Genomic DNA, 12310 nt, shown 5'->3' with positions numbered 1-12310 from the left:
AGTTTCGTTCGACATGTATTGCATGACTGGGTCAATGTGGAGGTGCCCTCGCGTCATTGACAATGCGAAATTGCTATTAGTTTTGATTTGTTAATGATACAAAGAAAGGAACTTAATAAATAGCTTTAGTTTATTAACACATACATATTCATATTTTTTTTCTTTAGTTTATAAGTAGCTTCTAGTTTAAAAATAAAAAGATTCAACAGGCTCTGAGTATGCAAGTCTGCTAATTTGTGTAAAAGTAAATTTATTGATAAATTTAAAAAGTATAATTTATTAACTTACGTAGAAATTAGTCTGTTCAAATTATTAGGAGTGGTCTAATGAAATGGACTTGGATATGCACAAAATTATCCGTTCAAACCTAGAAAAAGAGAGAGAAAAGAGAGAGATTTGTGTGTTTATATATTGATCTTGATGCCAAATAAACTTCTCAAACAAGTTTTTTAGCATTTTCAAATTGAGGAGGGATATTCTTACTATCAATTTTTTTACTATCAACTCACTGTCTATCTAATCACCAGTTGATCAATATTTTTTTTTTTCAAAATTTTTTTAGCATTCTCTCTCTTTGATTCAATGATGATTAGATAAATAGTAAGTTAGTAGTAGAAAATAAATTTTGGTAGTAAGAATATTTTTCTTCAAATTAGATTGAATTTTTTTTATGTCAAATAACACATCAAACTTATAACTTATATGAAAACGAGTTAGATTGAAAAATAATTATTTCAAATAACACATCAATGTTATATTTAAAAACCATATGTAACCGTTTACCAAAAAAAAAAAAAAAACCATACGTAACCTAACTCGTTTTCATTAACTTGCATAGAGTGACGACTTGCGAATAACATGCATCTGCACCGTTCATTGAGAATTCGCCTTATCCAACGATCAGTGTTGTTGTGCCTGTACCGGTCTTAGTCACGAATGATATACCAGAACAAAATTGTGAAGAGGAGTTGAGGTGTCTTTCCTAATCAAAAGTCAAAAACAAAAACCCACAGTCCCATACGAGCGTGAGCCTGACGCTTTTTTTTTTTTTTTTTAAAAATAGGTTTGGTCCTTTCGACTAAACCGCCAAAAAAAAAAAAAAGGAATTGGCAAATTGCAAAGTAAAGCGTAGATTGTGGCGAATGTGGGACGAGCAACAGCAACATTTCTTTGACCCACTGCGAAGGATTCTGATTCCAACTAATATATTATCAAAATGAAAATAGGAACGTAAAAAAAAACATATATTATAAAAAGAATGGTATATGGATATGATTTGAGAGAGCGTTATCGATTACACAGACACAGGTTTGTGTCGATGTGTGGAATGTGGATAGTTTAGCTTAGTTTGGCTTCTGCATTGACTTTACCGCGCGAGAGAGAGCGCGTCTTCCAAGGACAAATGGCGGGTTGTGTGGGGGATAAGTTAAGAGTCCACATCAGCATCTTTTTGTCCTTCTTTGCTTAGAATCTTCACCATACCATACAGAAGTAGAACTACCTAGTCCAACATAAAGAGCTGCATTCTTGTTTCTTGTGGTGGGGCACGGTTTCCATTTTCACCACCAAGGTTTTTTTTTTTTTTTTTGCTACCCGCTCAAGTTAATTTTTGCCCTTTATTATTATTTTTTAAATGTTTGGGGGAGGTGGCATGAAGTGGAACATTATAAAACAGAACATTGCAAACAAAAAAATAATAATAAAATAGTAAAAACCCATAGTTGGGTGGGTATCTACAAGAATCTTTACATGGGTGAGAGTTATTCGTGTTCCTTTTCTGCTCAGCTTTACATCATCATTATTCACTAGGTTTGGTCCCTCTCTCTCTCTCTCTCTCTCTCTCTCTCTCTTTCTCCTTACAAAAAAGATTCGTTTCATTCTCAAGGCCTGGAATATTGTTTCCTGTAAAGTGTGTTTATTTGAGTTGACAGTGTTGGCAAGAGAATCTTCCTCAGCACGGCTTCCATATTTCTGGTTCAAATCTCTTTTCTTTTTCATTTTTGCTTTATGGATTTAGACTTTTTTTTTTTTTTTTTGAAATGAAAAAAGAAGAAGAAGAAGAAAGAATCACCTAATCTAATAATCATCATTTTGTCTCTCTGTTTCTTATTCCTCCCAAACTATTCGTTGGCAAGATTTCTGACATTATTGACAACTTTGGACACAGGACAACCTTTGAAGAAGACTGAAAGACAGATATTGCCTACGCTAAATCATACCCTCTTTTGACAAGACAAGATTTTTTAGATCTGTTTGGCGGTTGAAACTTTTCCATCAAGATTCTATCGACAGCAAGTGTGGTTTTTGGGAGAAAGAAGCAGAAGCAGAAGCAGCTATCCATCATGGGAGATGATGATGCTATGACATCTTCTGGTACCATGATGGAAGCTCCACCTGATGGAACAACCTCAATGGATTTTGATTACATGGGTGAACTTTTCTTAGATGGTTGCTGGGTGGAAACCTTTGCTGATGGATCTGATATGTTGATGCAAAGTCCTTCTTTTTCAAGCCCTCTCTTTGACTCTTCATTCTCTTGGCCTCCCTTGGAGACCAACGAGCCACCCCACAATGGTGAATCTCAGGAAGAAGCTTCTTTTGGCAACCAACCAGTTTGTCAGAACATAATTGATGTTGCTGGTAGTTGTAATCAGGAGTATCGGTCTGAAATTCATTCAGTTGAAAGTGCTTCTGAAGTGGTCAGAAGGTGGTGGATTGCACCCACACATAGTCCAAGACATGGATCTTCTGTAATGGAGAAGCTAATAAGGGCCCTCAAGGGGATAAAAGATTTCAATAGGAACAAAGATATGCTTATACAAATATGGGTTCCAGATAATAATAGATGGGGTGAACAGATTCTGATAGCTAATGAACTTCTCTTCTCGCTTGAAAGCAGGTCTGCTAATCTTGCAAAGTACCGAGAAATCTCTGTGAGATATCAGTTTTCAGCAGAGGAGGACTCGAAGAGGTTGGTGCCGGGATTGCCTGGACGAGTTTTTAGGGGTAAGGTTCCTGAGTGGACTCCTGATGTTCGATTCTTTAGGAGTGATGAGTACGCACGAGTTGACCATGCTCAAGAGTATGATGTGCGTGGAACATTGGCACTTCCAATCTTTGAACAAGGTAGCAGGACTTGCTTGGGTGTTGTTGAGGTTGTGATGACTACCCAGCAGATCAACTATGGCCCTGAACTTGAGAGTGTTTGCAAAGCACTTGAGGTTTTTCTCCTTGTTTATTTGCTTAAAATTCTGTTGTGTTTTCTGTACGTAAATATCCCAAGAAAACTTGAATCAGAGAACAATGATATTCAGTTGCTTTCAGCATGCCATTTGATGTTTCTGAAGGGATAAACTGCACTTGTTCTTTATTGCTCAATTTTTTTTTTCTTTCTATATCCCTTTTGTCCAATCAATAACACCCCCAGACCCCCCCAGGAAAACATATCCTGGTCTTGTTTGCAAACCCGTATTTGATCGGTAATCTCATGTTTTCTCTCTTGTGATTGAGTTGCTCTTCTTTACATGTTTCAGTATAAATGCTTATGGCAACGAATGTTAAATTAACATGCCACATATGAAAAGCTCATCCAAACTCATTAATATTAGTTTAATGATTGGAGGAAAGTTGTTAACTTGCAGGCTGTTGATCTTAGAAGCTCGATACATTCAAGTTTTCAGAATGTGAAGGTAAATTGAAAATCATTGCCGGGAAATATTTTAATGATCTCAAGGTCTCAATTTCCTTGTTACAACTGGTTTTATTTTAGCAGGCATGCAACAAGTCCTATGAAGCTGCACTACCCGAGATTCAAAAGGCGTTGAGATCTGCATGTGAAATGCACAAGTTACCTTTAGCTCAAACATGGGTCTCATGCATCCTACAAGCAAAAGGGGGGTGTAGGCACTCTGAAGATAATTATTTACACTGTATATCTCCTGTGGAGCATGCTTGTTATGTTGGTGATCCCTCTATCAGGTTTTTTCATGAGGCTTGCACCGAGCATCACTTGTTAAAAGGTCAAGGTGTTGCTGGGGGAGCTTTTATGACAAATCAACCACGCTTCTCAACTGACATAACTTCCTTAAGCAAGATAGACTATCCACTGTCTCATCATGCAAGGTTGTTTGGATTGCGGGCTGCGGCTGCCGTACGCCTCCGAAGCATCTATAGTAGTACAGATGACTTTGTTCTAGAGTTCTTCTTGCCTGTAAATTGCAATGACAGTGAAGAACAGAAAAAGATGCTTACTTCATTGTCCAAGATTATACAAGGAGTCTGCCATAGCTTGCGGGTTATAACAGATAAGGAATTAGAGGAGGAAACTAACTTACCAGTTGATAAAGTGATAGCCCTTCCAGACAATGGCTTTGCTAGGACTGAAATTTGGTCGGAACTCCAACACAGAGTGATGGTTTCCTCATTGGATACTGAAGAAAAATCAAGTGAAACAATGGGTACAAAATTCTCTGACCTGAGACAGCAACAAGAAAATCCTATTTTAAAAGGAAACCTTGACTGTGTTAGGGAATGTTCTACTTTTGTTGAGGGTAACTTATCAAGTGTGGGAATAAGTAAAACGGAAGAGAAAAGAAGGGCCAAAGCAGAGAAAACTATCACTTTGCAAGTTCTTAGGCAACATTTTGCTGGAAGCCTAAAAGATGCTGCGAAGAATATTGGTGGTAAGCCTTGTACACAGTCTGATATATTATTAATTTTAATTAGCTCTGCCTATAAGGGAAGAAAAGAAAAAGCTTTGATTACAGTCGCATTTAGTCATAAGTGTTCGAAAATCAAGTGTGAAGGAGTTTTGCATTGATTGGGAATGGGCTGAGTTAGGACCATATAACTGTTAGGCGGTTAGGATTAAACCCAAAGTGGGTGTGTTCAAGAGCACATCTTATCTCAAAACCTTAAGACATTAAGTCTATGGTTCTTTTCACTTATATGTTTCTTGCTTATTCCATTTCTACCCAATGCGAGACTTTATCACTCACACTTGAATTTTCAACAATCTCATCCTCAAGTGTGAGTTCTAATATCTATCAACTCCCCCTCAAACGGAAGCTTATTTGAGTATTCACGGGATTGTTAACCAAGTGGGTCAAGTCAAGCAAAAACTTCTTCGAGTATTCACTGAGTTATCAATCAAGAGGGTCAAAGTCAAGACTCTACAACATGGGTTTGGCAGCTATCAAACCTAAACACCAACCACTATCTCCAAAAACTTGGTCCAGCAAGCCAATTATCTAGCACAGACCAAATCATTGGCTCTCATATAACTATTATGTGCCAAGAATGTTGGGGGACTCTTGATTTTCCAATAATAAGTGCAGAGCGGCATATGCAAGTGTCTTAGCGGTTAGTTTTTCTTGTGTGCAATCTATTAGAAGTCTTTCATTAAAACCATGTTTTGAATTAAAATTTGCAGTTTGTACCACAACTTTGAAAAGGATCTGCCGGCAACATGGGATAAAGCGTTGGCCTTCTAGAAAGATAAAAAAGGTTGGTCACTCCTTACAGAAACTTCAACTTGTCATTGACTCAGTTCAAGGCACCTCTGGTTCATTTCAAATCGATTCCTTCTATTCAAAATTCCCGGATCTGGTAGCTTCTCCAAGTTTATCAGGAACCAACCCATTCTCAACTTTGAATCATAGTGATAATAATATGAACTCATTAAGCACACAGCCAGATCCTAGCTCGTTGAGCCCAGAAGGTGGTGCTTCAAAATCACCCTCTTCTTCGTGCAGTCAACATTCCATTTCAAGCCATTCCTGTTCCATCATGTCAGAGCAACAGCATCACACAAGTAATGCTGCTGGTAACACAGATCCCATGGTTGGTGAAGATTCTACTGTTGGGGTGTTGAAGAGGATCAGAAGTGAAGCAGAGCTTAAAAGCCTGAATCAAGATAGAGAAAAGCTCTTGCCAAGATCCCAAAGCCAGGAAACACTTGGTGAACATGCTAAAGCTGAGTATCACCGACCCTTATTAAAAACTCAAAAGGAGGATGCTCAGAGAGTAAAAGTTACATATGGAGATGAGAAAACCCGGTTTAGAATGCCAAAGAATTGGGGTTACGAGGATCTTTTGCAGGAAATTGCTAAGAGATTTAACGTTAGTGACATGAGCAAATTCGATATCAAATATTTGGACGATGACTCTGAGTGGGTATTACTAACCTGTGATGCTGATTTAGAGGAGTGCATTGATGTTTGTCAATCTTCTGAGACTAGTACAATCAAACTTTGTCTACAAGCTTCTAGTCATTGTATCAGAAGTTCTTTAAAATTTAGATAGCAGTTGCCTTTTCTGATTGTAAATTATAAGTTCCTTTGTCATGTATGTGAGTCTTAAAAGTTTCTAGTTTAAACTTTAAAGGCACCGATTCTTTTTTTGAAGAAATTTATTATTTCGCCATACTACGAGGATAAACTTTTGTTTGAGGGAAATAACGTTTCTCACGTTAGAAGAGATAAAATTATGTTTTATACATACATAAAAGTGTATGGGGTGTTCATGTAGGGTTATATAAAAAGAAAGAGACAAAAAAGAATGTGGATCTTACATATTTTTATGTATGTAAAAGATGAAATTATCTCCTACAATATGAGAAACATTAATTCTTATACTCGAAGCAATAAGTTGGTTCAACTTTTGTTTTCTTAGTATAATATTAGGAAAAAATGTTTATCCTTTTAAATGACACAACTTATATCATTTCACTCTCACAAAGAGGTGGGACCCACACCTTTATTTTTTTTGTCAACTCTCTCTCTTCCTTTATCTATCTCTTTCTCTCTCTTAAAATGACACAATTTTACATCCTTTAAAATGACACACACTTTGCCCATAATATTATTAGTAAGATTTGAATCTCAGTTTGAGTTTCTCTAGTTAGGGCTTGTGTAGTGGATTACCTGGACGGCTTAACTTATATCATTGTTTAGATGAAGGTTTGTTTAGGTCCGTCGCACTTTTGGATTTCTTTTGGGAGAAATAATCCGAAGGCAAAAAAGAATATATTGACATTTTCATGCACACATCATCATTTATTCATTTATTTTAACAGAAACTCCAAAGGATTCGTTAATTGTTGTTTCCAACGCGGCAATCATGTAGCTGTCGTATCCATTACTTGTCTCCATCACATTTCCACCGGATGATCTATGTCCATGACTCACTTGCAACCTTGGTATCTTACTTAACGAATTATTAGCTGCTTTCCGATTGGAAGTCAGTAATTCATACACGTGAGAAGACAGAGAAGAAGCAAGTGACAGTTTACGGTGTTTGCAAATTTTTTGATAAATATGCTTTATTGTTGAAAAATAAGGAGCTTAACTGCAACAAACAATAGAAAGGACAAGATGATTTTTTGACACATGACTTTAGTACAAGGAGCTAATGTATAATTTAGAGAAAAAATTAACAGAAACATTCAAATATTGGAGAATGTATTTTTTTATTGTAATCTCTAAAAGATATAAGATTAACTAATACTAATGTTCAATAATCAGATGGTTAATATTTTTAGAATAACTAAATTAATTAATATTTATAGATTTTTAAAATTGTATTTATAACAAGATTTGAATTTGGGGTTTATTTTATTTTTCCCCCCATTGTTGATAGTACTTGTTGTTCTGACAGTACTTATATAGAGATTAAAAGGCATAGCTAACTGTTACCCAAAAAAAAAGGCATAGGTAACAAGCTTCAAATCTGACTAATCTAAACTATATCTTAGCACTATAATATGTCATAAACATCTATAATATGTCATAAACATAATGCATCTGAGGAATGAAGGCTTAACTTATCAAGAAAAAGACCAAAAATCAGTTATTGGCGAAAAACAAAAATCTGGGAAGACTTGACCCAAAGGAAACATCAGCCACTACCAATGAGAACACTCACATACTTTATTTCGAGTTTTAAGAATATTATATTACTGTAAAATATGTTGATTACATTCTATATCTCAAATAAGAAGGGAAAAAATACTTTGCCAAAAAAAAAAGGAAAATAAATATAACATTGAATGAGTTACAATTGTGTCCATTCAATTCTGCTTCATTTCATCATTTCTAAAAAATTCAAACAATGAAAATGAATATCATTTCAATACCCCCATTTCATTCTATTCTATCACCCCATATCATAATATAGTTAGCCTCGATGCCAGAATCTGGATATTTATGCAGAGCAAAAGGAGGCAGAATTATGCGGACCATCAAACCATGCTGCTCAGCTAAGAATTTATCTAGTGCATGAAAAATCCATACTGTCATACATCATAATGTTTCTCACACATCATATTCAAAATGTTAACAAGAGAAATAGTAATAAAACTGAAGAGGGAAAGATAAATCTGCCTCCTAGTTGAATGTGACATACAGCTTACAACTGTCCGAGAGTGTTTACCATCATTTTCCCCTGGAATTTATAAGAGGAAATTATTTCACTTAAATTTAGAAAAAGAAAACTACTAAAAAGATGAGAGTACAATTTTCATTTCACTTACGTGTTCATCATTAAAGTTATGTTGTCTCCTTTAAGAAGGATCCTCCCTAATCAAAACAATAATATCACGAAATGCATGAGTATGTAGCAAGGGCAAAAAGAACAAAAATTGAGAAACTTTAGCATACCTAATGTCTTTCTACTCTTTTTCTTGACGTTCACTTCTTCAGCATCATCTAGAACTAAATTCATGTATTCATCAAAACCCTGATTAAGAAACAATAAAATAAAATGATCCTTAACCATCTGATCAAATATTCAACTTTTTAAATGAGGGTATGCTGTGTACAATGACAACAACTAAGCTTTTTCCTCCTCGATATGAGCTCATGAACCAAAAAGTTCACATAAAATCCTGAAGTCGACAAATTTTAGATCAGACTGTTATAGATATAGCTCACATCACACAAAGCAGGAGAACAATCCTAACTACTCGTACTCTGGTCCGGCCGGATGGTCCTACCCCGCTAGCTCAAATAGCTCCTCGGGCACATGGAGCACATAACTCCCTTACACACGTCCCCTCACGCTCCCCATGCACGCATGACCCTTTACAAGTCATAGGTCACGCAGTCTCACGCCTAATAGGGCCCACATGGCTGGAAACAATTATGGCATCACGCTTTGCGCACTTGGAGGGAATATCCAACCTCCTATATAAAGGAACCCTAGCTCCCTCACTATGGATCTTCTCCATTTGCTCTTCATAGTTGTTACTCTACTGAATTCTCACCTCAGACATAACACCTCCCCCCTTAGCACCCTCAGTTAGTCTGAGGCTAGTACGGTGGAACCATGAAGAGATGAATACTTTCCATCTCTTAGAGTCGACAAAACACAATTTTGATGAGTACCCATGTAACAAACAAGCATGTAAAATAAAACTTACAATGATTCGACCCTCAATCCTCAAATCCTTTTGCTCAAAGAGCCAAATCTGAATGCGCGCTTTCTGTGAAAATTACAATTACAGAAAGAATATCAAGTTAGACAAAGAATAAGGGAAAATAGGGGAAGTCCAGAACGAATCATCAACCGAAAGGAGTGTAGTGTAGGTAAGGACTTACGCTTTGAAGGAACCTGAAAATCAAGTTCTGAGGAAACCAGGAAAACAATGACGTTAGGTTAAAGCAAAATAAAAATCGAAAGAGAAAAAATGTTTGAGAGACATACAATGGGCTGGGTCATAACCCTCTGAACTTTGGTGCTCGCCATGGCTGCCAAAGTCAATGAACGAATTGCACGGAGAGTGGTTTAGTTCGCACTTGCAGAGACGGACCTAAACCCTAAATTGCACGGAGACTGGACAATGAAATTTTTCACTACCAGGTTTGATGCTGTAATTATATCATCAGAGGTTGTATAAGAAAAACCAGACACAAGTATATTCTAAATATACACCGAGTCAGATGTACCAATTGACATTTCTAAAGATGTTATTGTTATCTAAATTATACTCCCTATTTCTTGATATGTGAAAATATGAACTAAAAAGATTGCTTGACAGTGCTCTGTTTAATACTGTACATAGGTAAATGTGAAGAAGAACACACACACACACACAAACATTGGCTATGAGTCTATCAGACTATGACATTGGTACTAGAAAAGACACATCAACTTACTCAGAACTCAATCTAAAAACAAAGATCCAATATAAATTAACCCTCGTTTTAAAATCATATAAACTAAATCAGAACTCAATCTAAAAGGAAACAGCCCAATATATGAATAATACTGCACACAATGAAAATAACCAAAGAAGGAAGCCAACCCTAATAAGTGTAACAAAAAAGCATAGACTATGAGCTTTTTTTTCGAAAAAAAAAAAAGACAAAAAAAATGGCAGAGTTGAATTGAGAGAGGCAAACCAAGTTGTGGTTGGGTGGCCGGCGACGTGTTCGTGAACAGCTCCGGCGGTGCGCACAGCAGCGGAGACGGGGGAAAAGAGTATGTGTCGGCGGGGAAGAGAATGAAAAGAAAATAAGGGTGCGTTTTGGGCTTCTTTAGGCCACTGAACCACTTTTCATTCTTTATTTTTTTTTAATTCAAAACTTAAAAAAAAAAATGAATAAAAAAATGTATGTGACGAGACAATAAACTGATGCTTTATTATTGAGTTACACAAAAAACCCAACAACTGACGCACAAGATTGAACTATTAAATTATGGGAGATTATTCTCTTATTTTATATGAGATAACTATCTTATGTTATTCTTATATAAAAGGTTGTGTTACCACTTTTTTTTTTAATGAATGGTGGATCGATCAGATCATATTTCTATGATAAGAGATACTTATATCTAATAATATAAGAAAAATAAAGCTCTTAAATTAAGATTATAATCCATTTATTAATCTAATTTTTAAATCAGCCTATACCAGACTCTTAAGTAAAAAGGTTGGTTCAGGCTAGGCCAATAAAAGGCCAAACTGCAGGCTTTGTAAGTCGATCCAGCGCAATATCACCCCTAATTATTGTTAGCGCTAGTTTGAATTGCTTTATTAAAAAGGCAATTTTTATGCCTCGCTTCTTTTAGAATTGTTTTTTATAAAAGTTAGAGTTATTTAATATTTAATTTTTTAAAAATATATTTGACTTTTGACTTCTGCTTATTTTGAAAGTTAAAAATTTTTGACTTTTTTTGTGACTTCTGTTTTTTTGTTAAAGCAGACATCCAAACAGAATTTTTGTATAAGTTCTTTTTTAAAAAATAAAAAAAAAACACACACACACAGCTCTTGGCTTAAAAAAACTCATCCAAATAGGCACTTAAACTCTTTACACTATCTAATTTCAAAATAAAACATATATGTAAAATTTTTTGCAAACACCGTTAACTGTCACTTGCTTCTTCTATGTCTTCTCCATTAACTCTAATTATACACATAAATTTAATCATGTATTTTAAAATGGGAAAGGTTATATTTACAAATTTTTTATTTTAATCAAGAGTGTATAGCCGGTCATACTTAAGTGTAATCTGTAAAAAAAATTTGTAAACGGAGATAACTTTGTTTAATGTTCACCGAAACGATGTCGTTTTGCGGCAAAAATATGATGTATTTGTAATTTTAATTTATTTCAGGGTTATATTTTTTAATTTTTCAATCCCAAAACGATGTCGTTTCACTGATCATTAGAAAAAATTATCTAAAGTAATATTAGATACTTTTTTCCCTTAGTTAAAACCAATGCTTTTTATTTAAAATTTAACTTAAAAAAACACTCATTTTCTCTTTTTCATGATTTTTATTGTATATATCTTTCTCTCACTTAAAATGACAAAAAGAACAAACATCAATCCCAATAAAACTCTTTTATTAATATTAAATATTAAATAATTTTAAAGTGAAAATGAATTAAATTAATGTATATAAATTAATTTGTCACGTCTAATTAACTTTAACTATTGTAGTGCATGATTAAAGGAGCAAATAGCATTAAAAATGAAAAAATAAACGTTTGTCATTTTAAATAACACAATTTTATGTCATTTTTAATGAAATTATGTCATTTTGGTATGTTTTTGCATTCTCTCTCCTCCCTACCCCCGGATAATTTTATAAAAAAGAAAAATGTAAAAAAAATACTAAAAACACACAAAACAACATATTTTCATTAAAAATAACATAAAGTTATCATTTAAAATGACAAACACTTAACTCTTAGAAAATATTATTAAACTTTTATTTTATGAACGCATATATCACCTGAAAATTCGTGACTGCTGACCAGTATTACTAAAACATGCTCAACTCCGCCCGTCGAACCGGTTG

General features: G+C 34.8%; 3 protein-coding genes across 8 annotated transcripts in view; 2 read left to right on the top strand and 1 right to left on the bottom strand.

Annotated features, from left to right (window-relative positions):
* LOC133315216 (catalase isozyme 1) overlaps window positions 1-12310 on the top strand; it is a 99796-nt gene that overhangs the window by 9426 nt on the left and 78060 nt on the right. The window lies entirely within an intron of this gene.
* On the top strand, window positions 1735-6350 carry LOC133315226 (protein NLP4-like). 4 transcript variants are annotated; one of them, XM_061516806.1, is made up of 6 exons: window positions 1735-1809; window positions 1932-1974; window positions 2168-3221; window positions 3642-3689; window positions 3770-4682; window positions 5432-6350. In XM_061516806.1, the coding sequence occupies exons 3-6, from the start codon at window positions 2343-2345 to the stop codon at window positions 6301-6303; spliced, it is 2712 nt and encodes a 903-aa protein (XP_061372790.1). In that variant the 5' UTR covers window positions 1735-1809; window positions 1932-1974; window positions 2168-2342; the 3' UTR covers window positions 6304-6350. The 4 variants fall into 4 exon arrangements, with proteins under 4 accessions (XP_061372790.1, XP_061372791.1, XP_061372792.1 ...); XM_061516807.1 differs by lacking the exon at window positions 1932-1974 and having other exon boundaries at window positions 1795-1809; XM_061516808.1 differs by lacking the exon at window positions 1735-1809 and having other exon boundaries at window positions 1822-1974; window positions 3773-4682.
* Window positions 8062-10546, bottom strand: LOC133315255 (uncharacterized). 3 transcript variants are annotated; one of them, XM_061516847.1, is made up of 7 exons: window positions 10401-10532; window positions 9703-9815; window positions 9597-9623; window positions 9419-9481; window positions 8658-8736; window positions 8531-8576; window positions 8062-8442 (listed from the first exon to the last, which is right to left on the bottom strand). In XM_061516847.1, the coding sequence occupies exons 2-7, from the start codon at window positions 9742-9744 to the stop codon at window positions 8433-8435; spliced, it is 267 nt and encodes an 88-aa protein (XP_061372831.1). In that variant the 5' UTR covers window positions 9745-9815; window positions 10401-10532; the 3' UTR covers window positions 8062-8432. The 3 variants fall into 3 exon arrangements, with proteins under 3 accessions (XP_061372831.1, XP_061372830.1, XP_061372829.1); XM_061516846.1 differs by having other exon boundaries at window positions 9703-9831; window positions 10401-10512; XM_061516845.1 differs by having other exon boundaries at window positions 8063-8442; window positions 9703-9866; window positions 10401-10546.

This window comes from Gastrolobium bilobum, unplaced genomic scaffold (assembly GCF_033153095.1).
Source record: "Gastrolobium bilobum isolate Gb01-03AN ecotype WA unplaced genomic scaffold, APGP_CSIRO_Gbil_v1 utg5152, whole genome shotgun sequence".
Taxonomy (NCBI): Eukaryota; Viridiplantae; Streptophyta; class Magnoliopsida; order Fabales; family Fabaceae; genus Gastrolobium; species Gastrolobium bilobum.
This window is presented reverse-complemented; position numbering and strand designations above follow the sequence as displayed.

Coding starts and splice junctions, on each gene's coding strand:
- LOC133315255 (XM_061516845.1), bottom strand. CDS start 9,744: ATGGCGAGCACCAAAGTTCAGAGGGTTATGACCCAGCCCATT. Junction 8,737..9,418: donor GGATTGAGGGTCGAATCATT/GTAAGTTTTATT, acceptor TTTCTTAATCAG/GGTTTTGATGAATACATGAA. Junction 8,577..8,657: donor AAAGAGTAGAAAGACATTAG/GTATGCTAAAGT, acceptor TGTTTTGATTAG/GGAGGATCCTTCTTAAAGGA.
- LOC133315226 (XM_061516806.1), top strand. CDS start 2,343: ATGGGAGATGATGATGCTATGACATCTTCTGGTACCATGATGGAAGCT. Junction 3,222..3,641: donor GTGTTTGCAAAGCACTTGAG/GTTTTTCTCCTT, acceptor GTTAACTTGCAG/GCTGTTGATCTTAGAAGCTC. Junction 4,683..5,431: donor TGCTGCGAAGAATATTGGTG/GTAAGCCTTGTA, acceptor TAAAATTTGCAG/TTTGTACCACAACTTTGAAA.